The sequence below is a fragment of the Podarcis bocagei genome (assembly GCF_964188305.1).
Source record: "Podarcis bocagei genome assembly, chromosome: 1".
Lineage (NCBI taxonomy): Eukaryota > Metazoa > Chordata > Lepidosauria > Squamata > Lacertidae > Podarcis > Podarcis bocagei.
The window spans coordinates 95,844,193-95,861,595 of NC_138125.1; the positions used below are offsets into that span (position 1 = coordinate 95,844,193).

Consider the following 17,403-nt stretch of genomic DNA (forward strand, 5'->3'; position numbering starts at 1 on the left):
AACCAAGGCGCAAAGGGCTGTCTGCAAATTCAGTTGTGAAATTTGAAAAACACGCAGCAGAAGCCATTCGACTTCTGAGGTGCATTTGAAAATGGAAGCATTTACTTCTGGGTTTTCGGTGTTCAGGTTCCGAACGGAGACGTTTGAGAACCGAGGTACCACTGTACTTCTATCTTTTAAAATGATTTTTATTTTTGGTGAAGTTCATGTGCATACATGAGGAAACCCGCCCCCTCCCCCCAAATAAATCCACATGTACAGATTCCTGAAGCATCATATGTGGCAACAATATGTGTTTCATGTTGTTCTAGAGTACAAAAAAGACACATAAAGCAACAAAATTGAGAATATCTTTATTGACTTCTTGTTATGTATTACATGTATTACAACTCCCCTGCCATTTCCGGGAGTTAGCAGTTTTAAAATTGTTGCAGTTGTTTTGGGTTGCTGGTTGTGTTCAACAGTGCAACAGCATTTAAGAAATTGTAACTGAGTAGGGCCTGCTACAATTACAGAGAGCAAAATGCACCACAGAAAAGGCACAGGAAAGAAAATATGATTTTCTTTAATGACTTCTGGACTGCCCCCCACCCCAAACTTGCCTCATTGTCAGGCTCCAGCATAGAAGTGGAGTTTAAACTTTGAATCCAGATCACTACAAAATAGGGGGTTTGAAATTCACCCCAGAAACAGTGGAAGCATGACCAGAGCTTTGGGGGCACTGCGACTATAATGTAGAATGGAACATGGGGGGGGGGCACCAAATTTTGGCACAAGGCACTGCTGAAATTTGAGACCCCAAGGTCACACTGGGTGTGACGATCCAAATCTGAAAACTGGAAAATCAGGGGAATATTCTGCTGTAGGGACCAAAACAACAGGGTAGTTGTATAGAATGTGCTAGGCCTTTGCTTATGCAAGTTGTTCCTCCCCTCTCCCTGGTAATCACATAGTAATGGAACTCACAAATGGTATAACTGCACCTAAATCGAGACATATTTATGTTATTCTGTCTCCCCATTCAGATTAGTTGAACAGTTGTGAGATTTGCTGCCAGAATTCACTTTACTTTGGTGGCAGCAAGTAAGCAGCAAAGACACCACCCACATTTAAACAAATCTCTTTTCCTTCATACCCCTACCAAACATAAGGTGTCAGGGAACTGCCATCGGTTCAGGAGGGAGAGAGCAAAAGCCGAATGGATTATAGAGAGCCTCCAGGGATCGTGGGAAGCAGCTCATCTTCAACGGAGGAGAGTAAACACACCTCCAGTGGAGAGGAGCTGCAGGAGTCGGAAGTGGCGAGGCGGTCCCAGGACTCCTTGCCTGGGAAAAGCGGGAAGGAGAGGGGTCCTCTGCTACCCGCGCAGTGGGTATCCGCGCAGAGAGGGGAGGTGCAGACTGGGCATCAAGAAGCTGCTTTGCTGGGGAAAGTTTAGGAACCGCCCACTCACGGATTCTGCCAGTGATTTAGCCAGCCACGGGAGAGTGGGGCTCCGGACAGATAAGGTTTATTTTGGCAGCAAAAACAAGGCTTCACAGCCAAGCAGGGAGATATTTGCCTGCTTGCTCTCGAGCAACCCCTTGGAAACATAATATAAGGAAAGCTGAAAGGTTACAGAAAATGATAGCAGATACAGCAAGGAATTTATGGCGATGTTGCTACAAAGTACAATATCAACCCGCAACAAAGAAATGCAATTGATTAATTGATTATTTGGTTAAAAGGCAAACAATAACTCAGTTAAGCCTTCTTTAAAAGAATGGCAGATCCACATTTCAAACAATAACTATGTTATGGAAAACCAGTTCGCATGAAAGAAAAAGTAGCAGAGAAGTAGAGTAGGGAAATACATTCTGATTATGTTTGTTTGTTTAATATACCCCTTAATATAGCAGCTTTCAAGCAGTGTAGCGCTTCCACATTCTTCTTTAGTTAACATCTACTTCTGCTTTATCAGCACATTGGCGAGTGTGAGTTTAATAAATGCACATATGTTGTGTCCTCTAGGTATCTTGTACAGATAGACTAGATATTGAACTATTCCTTTCATGTTTATTGTCTACTGTATTGAAGATAGCAAAAGGAATACCGGTAATTGTTAGTACTACTTGTTGCACTAAATCAGGAGTGTTGAACCATTGTGTGTGCAGGGCAGGTCTAAACCCCACCCAAGCATATCTTTGGCTCCCAGACCACTTCTAAAAAATTTTGGTGGCATCTAGTATACACACACACACATACACACACACACACAGAGTGCTTTTTTCTGGGGGTACGCGAGGGTACGCATACCCCTAAACTTTTTGTGAATCTTTGTACTGTTGTCCATTTACTGTATTCCCCCCCCCCCGATTTGAACTATAAAATGGTGATTTTATTGAGTCAAAATGAAAGTACCCTAAACATTTTTTGAATGTTTTTAGAAAAAAGCATATTTATATATATATAAATTATTTCATAGATAAACGTCCATCAAATATGATTATCTCTCTAGCTCATTATCACTTGTGTTCCATGAAGGAAAAGCAAAGGCACATACTGTACAGTACAGCTAAGTGCTACAAAATTACATGTAATTCAGTGAATTATTCTCTCATGAAAAAATCCAACAAATTGTGTGCAGGCTTAATCCATGCAATATTTTGCTAAATTACCCACAAGAGCCTGCGGCCTCTCTTCAGTTGATACATAGAAATGTTCATTACCAGAAATTTGACGAAGGCCCCTGCACATTTATTTTATTTCTGAGCTGGGATTTAAAGCTACATCTTTGCTGGCTCCTGTAAACCCTCTAGCAGTAGCTTATTGCTATCTGCTTAAAGAAGGATACAGAGAATACCCTGAGCTGTCTACAATATACATTATTGAAACGAGTTCCAAGTTAAACAGCAGACCAAGTGCCAAGTCCCTAGAAGCAAAGACAATAAGATTTACGGAGGTAAACAAGAGAGCTGCCCATTTGTTTCCGAACCTGCTGATGAACTCATTAAGGTATGCAGTGCTGCAAGTATACTGTAGTAACAAATGTATCTGACTAATGGAGGAGGCACATCAGGGATGCCCTCAATTATTGCTCTGTAGAGCATTCTGTGACATTTATCCTATTTACCATTGGCAGCTCTTCAGGTATTTTTCACACTGGGCAGAAATACGACAGCACTTTGACTCCCAGATCACCTCCATCCACACATAAGTTATTGGGTTATGTTTCAGAAGGCAGTGAATGTTCTAGTCAATGTGTACCCTGGCAGGTCTATTCATTCTCTTTGATATTTTGAAAGGGTAGAAGTGGGGAATATGATGGGAAAATATCAAAGTCTTTCTGTCTTTTAAACAACCTTCTTTTTGTGCTTGTTCATGAAGAAGAGCTCTAAAGAGAAAGCAAAATATAATTTTACAGTAAAAGTTCCTTCCTTTGTTTCTTTTTTGAAAACCTTTTAACTACTCCAGCTTATAATGTCTAATGTTGTATATAGGTAAAACTAGCATAGTCTCCAACTGCCCTGAAAATGCCGAGACCATCACGAAAACCTTTAAGTCACCATGGCTTCTCATGTTGTCCGGAATGCAGAGTCCTTTCATTGCCAGTTTCATTTGGGAATCTGAAGTGTCTGTAAGCCACTGCCACCTGTGTGTGTAGTGTGCATTTCCTCTTTGGCTCCTGCTTTGAGAGAGACACAGAGAGTTCTGATCCCGAAGCTTGGCTCTTTCTATGACTTAAAATGAACAAGACTAGATTTCTAGAGATGAAGGGGATTTGAGGAAATGGGGAGGGGTTTTCTGGAACAAAAACACATGCCTCCAAAGCCCCTTCCTTCTTGGTTTCTCATGTGGACAGGGGGAAGGCATTGGTGGTGCCTTCTGAAATCTGATGACTCTCCCCCTTTTGTGCATTTGGGTGAAGAGGGGTCGCAGCTGGGGGAGGGGATGCCAGGGGGTGGCTGTCTGTGCACCTGATCCATCTAGGAATCAACACAGCACCAGGATGCTGCAATTGCTTACACATTCCTAATTTGCTCAGAATTTCAAAACACTTAAGGGAAGTTTATGTATCCCTGAACTCAAAAGTTTTTATGTCCCTGGACCCCAAAATAAGCATTAGGATACCCCATATCTTTTCTCTCAGGCTTCTCTAAATGCAATACAGAAATTCAAATTTTTCTGTGCTCATGTCCCTATTTTCCTCTGAGAAATGTTGGAGGGTATGAACTAGTCAGCTGACATTTAGTACATTCATGATATACTATTTTACATGGCTGCAAATCTTAAATTAGCCACGGCCATTTGGTTCATTGTGCAGTTCCCAGTTAGCCCCTTGTTCTGAACATTACCTTCTGTGCTAGGGAAGGGTTACAATGGAGGAATTAGCCCACTAATTCATCAAACAGATTCCTATGAAAGTTTTCCCATCCATGCAATAGGACCACTTCTTTAACACTGAGTGATGCAGGGGTGGGGAACCTCAGGTTTTAGGGGCAAGTGAGTCCCTTCAGTTTTCTCTACCTGGCCCTTGAGACACTGACTAGGCGTCCCCATGCCACACGTCTCACTGGCCCTGCTCTACACTCCCTTCAAGCACTTTTAACTGGCTATAGTTTGCACTGGAACTAGTAGAAGAGCAAGGCCTTCTATAGTAAGCACCATGAAGAGTCACTTACTCTTGCTTTTTTCTTTGTGACAGTTGCCATCACCACAGAGTAAAGATAATGTCTGACTGCATCCTGACAGGCATGTCAGAAAGCCCACTCATTCCTAGGATTGTGTTAATAGATCCATGTTTCCTTGCATGGGGGTGGGGAACACCACGATTTGGCCAGCGTTATTTTAGCAAGCTATTAGAAATAATCAGTGCTATTTTTCTAGAAAAAGAGGTGCTGGAACTCACTATGTATGACTTCTTTGTTCTCTTATAATGATAATGGCCCCCACCTGAGAGGTTCTGGAACTGAGTTCCAGCGAGTTCCGGCTGAAAAAACAACCCTTGGGAAATAATAAAGATCAGATCAGAAGCTGCTGGATATGGCTGCTACATGCTGCTAATATCCTTTCGTAAGTAAGTTTGGAACAAGAATAGGAGGAAAATATAAAATGCAATTCACTGTGTCCAAATAATTCTGCATTAGTCCATGTAGAGCCATTACCCAATCACATAAGAGTTATTCTGAAGATGGGGAAAGAAATGTTCTCTTGGTCCTTTAGCAACAATCTGTCGGGGTTTGTTAATTACTTAGTTCCAGGTTGATCTCAGCTAGGTTCCTCGTGAATAATGCACTAGATTGACTGTTTATTTTCTAGGGCTTGTTGCCAGATGGCTCTTGCCTTCTTAAATGGCTCTACCTTGGTTTGGAAAATGTTCACATCTAACCTGCAGTTACTTAACAAGATAAACCTAAGTTGTTTCCTAAGACAAAGAATTGTTGCAGTAAATCCCCAACATGCGAAGCTTCTCCAAGACAGAAAATGTCCAGGCCAAGTCATCCATTGCTGTAATGAAAGCTTCTAATTTAAACTTCAGAAATAATGTATCAGGTGGCTTCAGAAGAGAAAATTAGTGGGTTGGGAGGGTGACAGAACAACTGGAATATTTTTTCACCCAGTATTTTTTTCATTTTTGCCACATTGGAGTTTTAAATTTCTAATTAGGAATCCTGTTGGATTACTTTCTTCTTTTATGTGAAACTGCCAAAAAAGCAATTGTAGGCATGAAATAGTTAACAGAAAAAAATACTCTGTTGCTAGTGAAAATGAAATGTAGAACCTTAAAGCTTTGAAAACCAGAGGAACACATTCTACAACCCTAAAATGTTGATCTCAATGATTATCAATCTCCTGTTCCATCTGCTGAGTTCCCTGTCATTCCCAGCACAGCTTAGTGGCATTATTTTTCCAGCTGTCCACTGCAAAACTCCTCCTGCCAACTTCCTAAAAATCTTAATCCATCCCTGTGCATTGGCCGGCTGGAAAAATGCCTCTTCACAGATTTTCTCATTTACCCACTTTTTCACTTTGGGGCTACAGTCATACCATGCACAAAAAGCAGTTGAGCACTGCTGTTAGAATGATCCAGCAAATGGCAGAAATCCAGATAAATCCATTTGCTGTGTTTGCACTTCATGCTAACCCATGGTTTAGCATGACATGCACATGCTGGAATGAGCCCAAGTGTGTTTCTCAAATATATTTGCATATCAAGATTTGTTTCTTCTTGGGGTAAATAATTAAAGATAGGATTGAGCCAGAACTTGTTGAGCTGCTGTGTCAACCCATGTTAGGCTATTCAGAAGACCAGCCATTGCACAAAAATCCGCCACACAAGTCAATATGGTAACTTCATCCTGTTTTTATATAAAGAACATTTAGATAGATCTAAGATAACAAACACATTTCTAATTTATTGCTAATCTCTCTTCTGAACTATTCTATTACGTAGAGAATTCAGTTGTCTCATTGTCATAGAGTTTATGCTTCTATGATTTTTCATACAAATTACAAGATGACCACCATTCCTGTGTCACATTATAAGGGAACAGCTACCATATCCAAATGTTCCAAGGGACTTGGGGCTCATGGTCAAGTCATGTCTCTTTTGAGAGGTTAGGGCACATCAGGGTACATCTCTTTAAAATGCAACCAGGAAAGTCCAGACCATGGACAGTTCCCAGTGGCCCCTTCTGGCTGGAGTTCACCTTCCTATTGCAGCAATAGAGGGATGTTGTCTCAGCAGAGAGCTGAGGTTGACAGAGCTGGCTATAGGAGCTGGCTGTGTTGGGACCTTGCCTGGTTTTGTATCTGTTGGATTCTGCAAGGTGAGGGAAGTGGAGTTCCTATCATCTTCTGAGTAAGAGGGTAATGGTTGGGCTCTGTCAGTTAACAGGGAGGACATACAAGAAGGTATTTCAGGTTATCCTCTGGATGCAGCACCCAGTTTACCCTTGGAGTATTGCTGACTTCTGTGGTTGGGGGCCATGATGCTTATATTCTGAGTTGCTTGGAATTATAAATGAATTCCACATATAAATTACATAGGCCCACATACAGGTTTCTAATTGGTCTGAGCCCTATAAATGCATACATATTCCACCCAGGACTTGTATCTCCTTTCAACCTGACCTAAGACTAAGTAGATCAAATTTGAAATTGTATCACAATAATTTGGACAGTTCAAATATCCAAGCTTCATATGATTTGAGCAGTGCTTTTAAAGTACATATGCCATGCTTTTATTCACAGAGCATAGTTTTGGTAGAATTTTGTGTAGGGTGTTGTGTGTGACACCAGCATAATTTTGCAGAAAACAATATGCTTGGGTCCAAGGTAAGGTCCTCATCTTCAAGCCATTATTTTGTTTTCTTTCTTTTTTTAGATGTTTGATTGGATCAGTCACAACAAAGAGTTGTTCCTGCAGAGCCACACTGAAATTGGAGTGAACTACCAACATGCCCTGGATTTGCAGACACAGCATAATCATTTTGCTATGAATTCTATGGTAAGTACCTATTTTCTTCCTGTCCAATGATGCATATGGGACAGAGATGAAAAGTCAAGGAAGAAGCACCAGTTAAAAGATTAGGGAAGCCATAGAGGTTCAGTGAGTAAAAGGTCAGGTTGAGCATCTAACAGCAATACTTTTTTTAAAAAAGTATTTAAAGGACGGTTGGTGCAATACATATTTTGCCATGTTCATGAGATAGCATTAATGACAGTCACTAAACAGAAAGCTTAGTACTGTGATAACTGACATATTTTTTCATATGACCAGGATTTATTTTTCCTCTTTGATCACTTGGTCGTTTAAACTGCTGCTGAAGTTCAGAATTCCAGAAAATAAACCATAATGTTTATTTTCAGACATGCTGATGCCATCTGCATTGGATACATGCCCCTTTTGTATGTGCTTATAGCAATGTTGAAGCCACTTCCCTCTGGTATGATTTCATACCACTCCAGGAGTCATATTCTTGTTTTCCACCAAGTACCGTATTTTTCGCACCATAGGATGCACCGGACAATAGGACACACCTTGTTTTAGAGGGGGGAGAACAAGGGGAAAAAAATCTCTCCCTCTCTGCCCAGCGCCCCTTCAGGAGGCGCTGCACAGAGAGGGGGAGAATTTCCCCCCTCTTGTTTTCCCCCTCTAAAACAAGGTGTCGTTTAAGGTGCGTTCAGACGCCTTCAGGCGGCTACCTTGGAAGCCTGGAGAGCAAGAGGGGTCAGTGCGTACCGACCCCTCTCGCTCTCCAGGCTTCAGGTTCCTTTTGACCTGCTCTTTGGGGCTGGCGGGGGGAAGCCCACCACCAGCCCCAAAGAGCAGGTCGGGGAGCAGCGCAAAGGTGTGAGGCTATAGAGGCTCCTGCCATAGCCGCATGTCACCTCTCCAGCTGGGAGAGGGTCGCGGGGGGCTTCTTTAGTCCCGTGTGCGCTCTCCCAGCTGGAGAGATGGTGCGTAGCTAAAGAGGCTGCTGCAATAGCTGTGTGTCACCTCTCCAGCCGGGAGAGGGTAAGCGGGGCTTCTTTAGCCCCGTGCACACTCTCCCGGCTGGAGAGATGGTGCATGGCTAAAGAGGCTGCTGCAATAGCTGTGTGTCACCTCTCCAGCTGGGAGAGGGTAAGCGGGGCTTCTTTAGCCCTGTGCACACTCTCCTGGCTGGCGAGATGGTGCGCGGCTAAAGAGGCTGCTGCAATAGCTGTGTGTCACCTCTCCAGCCGGGAGAGGGTAAGCGGGGCTTCTTTAGCCCCGCGCGCGCTCTCCCGGCTGGAGAGATGGCGCGCGGCTATAGAGGCTCCTGCCATAGTCACGCGTCACCTCTCCAGCCGGCAGAGGGTCGCAGGGCTATGCTGTCTTCGCTCCATAGGACGCACACACATCCCCCTTCATTTTTGAAGGGGAAAAGTGCGTCCTATGGTGCGAAAAATACGGTAATTGCTTGATCAGTAGACAGGACAATTATTGGGCAAGACCCATGGCCACATGGCTGCTTAGTCACAAGTTTCCATTAGATTGTATAACAGAAAATTAGCTCCCACACTACCGCATGGGCATGGGAACGGTGCATCAGAATAGAGCTGATATAGGTTCTTCCTGTTCCAGTGCTTCCTGTTCCAAACCATTCCTGTTTTATGTGGATTGAAGGAACCTTGTGGCCATTCTGAATCCCCTCACATCAAAGTAGCTGCTTCAGGATATGCAATCACAGCTCAGCACCCCACTATTTGAAATTATTGTCCAAATGCTTGAAATTATGTGACAGTTTGTTTGCCTGCTGAAATTGGATGACAACTTCTAAAACTCAAAGAAAAATTCAGTCTCAAAAAATAGCAGTGGTTATAAGAGGCCCCATGGCAAGCTGTGGCCATCTGAATTTTTGGCTTAAAGATGCTCAGAGCTTAACAACTCATAGGGCGGTTAGAATGTCACTGGCCGCTCGGTAAATGTAAAACAAGTTGCTTCAGTGTTTGGGGGTCACTAAAAAAATAAAATGTCATGTTTCATAGGACTGGAAATGGTAAACTTTATGTTCTAGTAAAATACCATCTGATTATTATAATCCCAGTGGCTTTATGGGACACTTGCAATAATATTTCAGTTTAATTTGTAGTTGGCTTATTGAACACAGTTAAAAATTAAAGAAGAGAAAATCCACCTGTTAGCTGTCAGTGTATCACTCAGTAAAAATTAAGTACTGCTAATGCATGAAGTTTTATTCAGAAACTTCGGTTTGTGGCAGGAAGTTAATCATTCCTATAAATGTGTGGATGTTGTGTGGTTTGTCTCCATTCAACTTTACCAGCTGCTGGGATTGCTATTTCTACAAAGCTGTTGCAAACTTGGACACAGACTTCCTATTTAAGTGTCATTTCAGAACACTATCGTATAAATTGCCATAATGTAGCTTTATTGAGAAAGCAACACTGACCATGTTATAAGCGCCTTCCTTTTGATGTATGATGTGACTGGAGACGTGGTACTCTTGTCTCATCTAGATAAACTTGCTTATTTTCTGAATGCTGTTCTCCTAAAAAGCATCTCCACAGATTAAAGGAGCAAAATGAAGAATTTGATTGTGGAAGGTCTTTATGGGCAGGACTCTTCATAGCCATATGATTTTTCTGTGGCTCATAAAGCATAAGCTGAGCCTCTTTGAACGTTTAATATCTGAGTTTCATAGCGGACTGTCACTAGCTGTGCATTGATTAGTAATGCCTAGCTTTACACCACATGTGTGCTAGTAATGGCTATGGCTGAGTTCCCAATCCCCACGGGGTCTTAACAGCTTTCCAATTATCTTTCCTTTTGCTGTAATGAAACAGAAAAAGAAAAACCGTTAAAGAAAATGTCTTTAAGTGCAGTTCTCTAAACATTTTATTTATTTGCACACTTTTCTCATGAATAATCCTTCTTCATCAGTTTTGTCATACTCAGACTATACATATTGTGTACAGCTGTTAGTTTCATTGCCATCACTATTTAAAATAAACTCCCATTACAGTACGTAGATTGATGTTTTGTTTTATTTTGTTCTAAAAGCTGGTTTCATAAAATCAGGTAGTCAAGGCAAAATCCTTATATTTTAAAATCATAGGAGATATGGAATGTTCCTTGTGGGAGGCTTTTAGACTGATTGGAATCCAAAAAAACTCAGCTTTAGGGTTTTTTTCTTTTCTTTTCTTTTTTAAAGGTAACAGTCTTCATGGCTACATGTGCTACTTTTTGTATTAAATACATGTGACACATGTTGCAAAAATTAGAAAAAGGAGGAATGTTTCAAACAACCCAAATTCATTACATTTGCCGCGTTGGTGGGCCACTGAGAGTTCCGAGCAGCCGCCTTCCTCCTCCTGCTGCGAAGTTGAGGCTTTACACACCCTCCGGCCACGGCGGACACCCTGCGTAGGGGCCGGTCGGGGCTGGGCGAGGGAGCAGGACTAGTATGTTGGGCAGCCCCCAGGGCCCTTTCAGGAAACAGTGGCATGAGGGGGGGGGGTACCGCTGCATGAGCTCAGAGGGCCACGCTGAAAATGCTTGCTTGCTTAGGGCTGGAGCTTAAAAGTGGGGAATCCTTAAAGTGTGGAATTCTCTGCCAAATAATTTTAAGTCAGTGAAAGCACTTGGGATTGCTTTCCTTACTTAGTTTGGATCATCTTAATGCAAACTTTTACAAGTTGTTTGTATCATTGAAAACTCTGTTATTGTGTTTTTCTTTTAAGACAAAAGATGTTAATGTATGAGTTGTTTTTTCTAAACTAAAACCTCAGTATTCAGGTTAAATTGCTGTGTTTGCACTTTGCGATAAATAAGTGGGTTTTGGGTTGCAGTTTGGGCACTTGGTCTATAAAAGTTTCGCCATCACTGCTATAGTGATGCTATAGTGCATAGTAAGAAAATGGATTTCCTAGGCTGTTATGTTAAACTAAAGGAATATTATATAGCACTATGTACTCTAAGAATTGTGTTTATTTTAACAGAACAGTGTTAGTATTCTTTTTTTTAAAAAATGGATTTTTCTTTTATTACAACTGTGCAGTATTTACGTCTATATGTTAATGTGTCTCATTAAAAGAGAAAACTGACTTTAAAGTAAATTTGGTATCCCATTAATCTCATTACTTTTCTAAAGCAAGCTTCATTGTCCTATTTAAATGGGTACAAATCACACTGATTGCCGATTTATATTTGAATAGCCCAGTGCACATGCTGATTATTCTAATTGAAGCTATTCATAACTGCTTCACCAAAATTGGTTTATGCTTTATATGTGACCCCTTCGAAGGGTGAGTCATGACTTCAGAGAAATGTGCAAAGTTGTTTTCCAACATGGCTACATCAGCCCACCCATTGTTAAGGAACTAATTGTCAAAAACTAGGACAAGTTGCCCTCTCTCCCTAGAGTTACAATGCATAGGAAACACATTACAATTACCCTCTAATGACATCTTTCTGAAATAAGATCTTACTGTTTGTCATTTCCATGCACTGTACTCTTTATATTATTCCAAGACAATATGCACTTCAATTAAAATCTGCATCAGGCCACATGCAATTAGTTGGTTAAGAACATTACCATGGGAATTGGGTTCTTGAAGAGATCATATGAGAACAAGCTATTGTTCTTCATTAGAGCTTATACAATTGCTGGGTACAGTTTAAAGATTACAACTTCATTCCCTGCAAAATCAAAGCAGCAATTGGATTTCTGCAGAAAAACATGGACTCATGTTAATGTATTTCTTGAGTTCATGGAGTCTTCTGCTTCTTTCACTCCTGAGTGGGGTCGTGTTGTGTGTATAATTTTTCTTTAACTTTATTCCGGTGATGATCGTTTGTTATAATAGAAGGAGGAGGGGAGAGAGAGAAAGAGAGCGCAAGTCCTAGCAGAATCCCCACCTTCTGTCCTTAATTCTTGCCCGCCCTGTGTGTCTCCAGGAACTAAGTGGTGAAAAGAGGCATGTTAAACCATCATGATAAGCACAATGCATTTGATCTTTTAAAAAGCCATGTCCTTAATGAACATTTTATTAATTCCATGTTTGTGTAGGAGCATGATCTTTACAAAACAAGTAGAAAGGTTAAGTCAAGAGCACTACTTATTGTAGATTCATTTAAATTTTTAATTTATAGCTTTTTGTTGAGCATTTTTTTAAAAAAAATTTAAATACAACAATACATTAAAGTAAAATAAAAAGGTGGAAATGAAATTATGTTGTTCATGATTTATTTATTTATTTCAGTTTCAAAATAATATCTTAAATAAATCAATATTTACTAGTTTAGCATGGTTCCAACCCTCATCTTACAATTTCAGTTACTCCATTTGTCTGGCTGGGACTCTGGATATGTGACTTTAAAGATAACAAAAATTGAAGCATGGGTGGCAAACACCATAAATACATTACTGCTTTCAACAGGTAGAAAATTTGGCATGCAGGAGTGGGAACTTCCATCTGCAAGATGAAATGGTACAATCAATAAATAATAATATCACCATATTATACTGTTAATAATTTATCTTGGCTGTCAGATCTTCCCAAATGCTGCTTGGTTGTGTACCTGTTCTCTCCTTCACAACCCATTCTCAGTTTTGAGAAATATATTAAAATGTTTTGATGAATAATAGGGAGGGTGGCAGTTCTTACTTAATATAATTTTCTCTCTCCCCAGAATGCCTACGTGAATATAAATCGCATCATGTCGGTTGCATCCAGGCTTTCAGAGGCTGGCCATTATGCATCTCAACAAATTAAACAAATTTCTACGCAGCTAGATCAAGAATGGAAGAGCTTTGCTGCAGCACTGGATGAGCGCAGCACTATACTAGCAATGTCTGCTGTGTTTCACCAGAAGGCTGAACAGGTGTGTAATTTTAGTTTATTTGGGATTTAGGTCTTATTGAGAATATTATCGATACCATTAATTCAGCTGGTATCTTGGCTCTTTTCTTGGTGATGTGTTACAAATAGGGATTCAGTTTGCGGATTCACCAAGCTCAAGGAAAGACAGGAACTAGGGAAGGGGGGAAAACAGATCCTACATCACAGAGAAAACAGGGAATCATAGAGAGAGAACATTGAGGGATTTTGCAATCTGCCATAAGAGTGGGGCCCTGCTGATCTTTCATTGGCAATGGAAAACTATGCTTCATGTAGGTACGGTCATACTTTCCCCCCATTTCCCTGCAGTGGAAGGTCAGCAGATCAGGACATACCAGAGCTATCCCATTCTCAGCTGCAAGATTACAGAGGAAGGACCCATTGTAGGACCCTCCTACTGAAGGTGGCTTCAACAGAAGCATGGGCATTGATACAGTAGTGTTTTGTGAAGGTGTTGGGAGATGCCCTGGTGGCTACTCTAGCAGAGGAGCATTGGGTGAGAAAGCAGCCAAAGTAGCTGCTGATCATATGTAGTGAGCAGTGATGAAAGGAGGAGCCCAGAAGCTTTTGTGCTTCATAGGCAAGAGCAATACAGGCCTTAATCTATCCAGCCAAGGTAGGGGAGGTCACTTTCTTCCCCAGGGAGGAAGTGTGAAAGGATACAGTGGTGCCCCGCAAGACGAATGCCTCGCAAGACGAAAAACTCGCTAGACGAAAGGGTTTTGCGGTTTTTGAGCTGCTTCGCAAGACGAATTTCCCTATGGGCTTGCTTCGCAAGACGAAAACGTCTTGTGTTTTTTGCAAGTTTGTTTCCTTTTTCTTAACACCGTTAATACAGTTGCGACTTGACTTCGAGGAGCAACTCATAGAACGCGGTGTGGTAGCCTTTTTTGAGGTTTTTGGTGATTTTTGAAGCTTTTCCAAAACTTTTCCGACACCGTGCTTCGCAAGACGAAAAATTCGCTAGACGAAAAAACCCGCGGAACGAATTAATTTCGTCTTGCGAGGCACCACTGTACAAAGAGGGATTCTGTTCTCCTGAGTTCCCTGGTCCTGTTGCTTTAGGCTTTTAAGGTCCTTCAAATGTCTAGGGAATGCCAGGCTTTCTGGGCAGAATGTGGGCAAAACAAGTTTCTGTTGTAAGTGGAAGCTGGAAGAGACCTTCAGTATAAAGATCAGGTCACTGCGCAGGACCAGTCTGCCCTTGTGAAAGATGCAGAGGTATTTGGCTATAGAGAGGTTGCTGAGTTTGGATATTCTCCAGGCTGATTTGACAGCCAACAGGAAGCCTACCTTAACCAAGAGGAGCTTAAGGGAAACTTTGCTGAAATACTGTATATCTGGGTATGTTTTGTTGTTATTCTTTTCCCAGCAGACATCCTTTCCCCTCTTCAGACATGGCTATCTGTTTACAAATAAACAAAAAAACCAGGCAATTTTCTATTTCTTCTGTACTTTTTTAAAAAAATGCTTATCTTTTTCAATCTAGGGGATTTTACATTTTGATTAATGCCTCTTTATTTTACGATCTCATTATCAAATATTAATTTACGCCTAATTTATCTGATTTGGCCAAGAATTCTCTTCCTCTTTTTCTATTTCATTTTTGTAGCATATAATATGTGAAAGCTGTTTATGCTAGCCTTTGAGAATTTGGCAGTACAGTATTTTAATCTGAAAAATCATATTTGATTTTCTTTAACACTCTCATGTAGGTTGTTTTGGATTCCCTCTCCTATTCATGGGCAGATCTATACAACTAGCATTCAAGATTCAGGTCTAGGGCTGATTTGGGCATGGTAATTGTTTGTATGAAGTCTCGGGGCTTTAGGCTGAATTCTTCAACCGCTTAGTCTGCAAAATCTGATGAAGTGTGATGCTCCATAATCTAGTATGCCACCATCCTCCTTAGCAACTCACAATTCAAACTTAAAATGTAAAAAATCACTGTGCCACATAAATGTTACTTCTTCCACATATGAAAAAATTAGCTTAATATAAATAAGCTTTTATTGGTTAACAAGGGAAAATAACTAATGGGCCTTTAGTGTGGTCCAGCAGGACAGTTGCTGTTATCTTGTAATTAATTAAGTTCTATGGTATATACTACTAAGTAATCAATAACAAATTAATAAAGGTCAAATGTTCTAGCTAAAATACTTCAGCTTCTGGATCTTAGTCTCAGTGGTAAAGTTGATTGCATTTCTAAAAGTTGCTTAGGATCAGACTCTGATGTGACCCCAAAAGCTCAACGAGTCTGTGCTTTATACCTTGCACTTCAAAACCAGCTAAAATTACTCCCCATACTGGTTACCCCTTTGTCAGGGAAGAGTTAGAGTTAGATGTTTCCAGTTCCTCAGAGGGAGAAAGCTTTCCACAAAGGGGGGGGGGGGAGAGCAGTGAATCTAATAGAAGAGAGCAACAGGAACAACAGGGAGGGACAGGATGTTCCCAGGAAAGGCAAGGGTTAAGTTCTAGCTCAGATTTGCAGGTGGGGAGATACAAGCCAGCTCTAGTGAGGAGGTTAGAAAAAAGAGCGGAGCGTTTGACATTTTGAGAGTGGCTGGTCATGGAGAAGCAGAGCTCAGAATGTATCTGAAATAAGTGACTCTGAGGAATAATAGTTAAGAACCGTTTATAAGATTGTTTTGTTAATACACAATAAAAAGTTATAAGAAGAACAAGATGCGTTTGTGTGGTGATCTGAAGAGGACAACGACCAGTCCTGACACCCTTTGTATGAGTAATCCCACATGCAGTTGGATTCTCCATGCCAGCACAGGCATATTATGGCTTTTTCCTCGACTGCAGTATTTTATTACCTCTTTAGACTACTTTTTGTTATTTCTGGAGTGTTCTGTAAGAATAGATTATAAACCTTGTTGTTAGCCAATTTGAGCACATTAGTTGGGACATAAATATTTGTAATAATAACCAATAAAATATCTTAACGGAGAGTTGTGTTTTGGGAAGGCGGGTGTATTGCCAAATGTCATAATGATATACTCTGTTGAAACTACTTAACTATCACGGGACTTAGAAATGCCAGTTGGAGTAATTTCAAGCATTTCCACAGGGCAGCTGTAACAGCTCTGTGATCCTCAAAATCCACACTGTGCCTGTCTTCAGATCAGCTGGTCTCATCCCCATGTGCATTGTGTGTAGTAATTTAAGGACTAGAACTGGGGGTGCAGTCTGCACCGTGCCAGACTAATAGTATATTTCCAGACTGATAGCAACGTGGGATTCCCTCACTCTTAATGCTTGTTAAATGGCAATACTTGTTAAATGGCAATTTCTTGGACTTTCTAGTGAGTCATGAGTAGAAATGTCAGGTGCAGAGGCACATTCTTAGAGATCACAAGGAAACACAGAGACAAAGACAGAAATACCTAAATGGTTTAAGCTTTGACAGGACAGCTGTATCAGCCGCATTAACATGCCTAACTTTTAATGGGCCCTCTCACTTGGGTTAGAAAGCAACTGGAAAAAAGGAAACCTTTCTTGAAATAAAGGCTGATGGACAGTTATCAGAGTCTCTCAGGACAGGAATTAAAGTGGGTAGGAGAATTTAAGTCCAACTTGCTACTCATTTGGATTAAAAGAGACATTTGTGGGAGGAAAGGATTGGTTTGGAGCCAGCAAACTCTCAAGTGCCTGGGTGGGTTGGGGGCTGCAATTATCTGACTAGGCTTGCAGTTCCATCAGCTGGGAGTCTGGAATTGAAATGTGTAGTCTGCTCTTGTTCTTCTATTTAGTGAAATATCCTGTTGACTCATCGTCTTATAATTTAGAAGATCAACTCCCTGGTGTGCTATGAAAGTTAAGGCAGGAGCCAAACAGTAATTCCCAGAAAATGATTCCCCTAAAATTGAGTTTGTTGAACTTTTGTGTTCCTAAGTATGTTTACTCAGAAGTAAGTCTGAGATCACTGGAACTTGCTCTCTAGTTAAATGTGCTTAGGATGGCAGCCTTCACATTGTGTGGTGTCTTAATCTCATGATGTTTCTTCTCTTTTCTGTTAATAAAATTATA

The 17,403-nt window shown here is 41.0% G+C and overlaps 1 protein-coding gene across 15 annotated transcripts in view; it reads left to right on the plus strand.

Moving 5' to 3' along the window:
- KALRN (kalirin RhoGEF kinase) overlaps positions 1 to 17,403 on the plus strand; it is a 501,553-nt gene that overhangs the window by 272,267 nt on the left and 211,883 nt on the right. For all 15 annotated transcript variants that reach the window (XM_081188021.1, XM_081188031.1, XM_081188017.1 and 12 more), the window contains 2 exons: positions 7,367 to 7,489; positions 13,160 to 13,351. In XM_081188021.1, the coding sequence (XP_081044147.1) occupies positions 7,367 to 7,489; positions 13,160 to 13,351 (315 nt within the window). The remainder of the gene's footprint in view (positions 1 to 7,366; positions 7,490 to 13,159; positions 13,352 to 17,403) is intronic.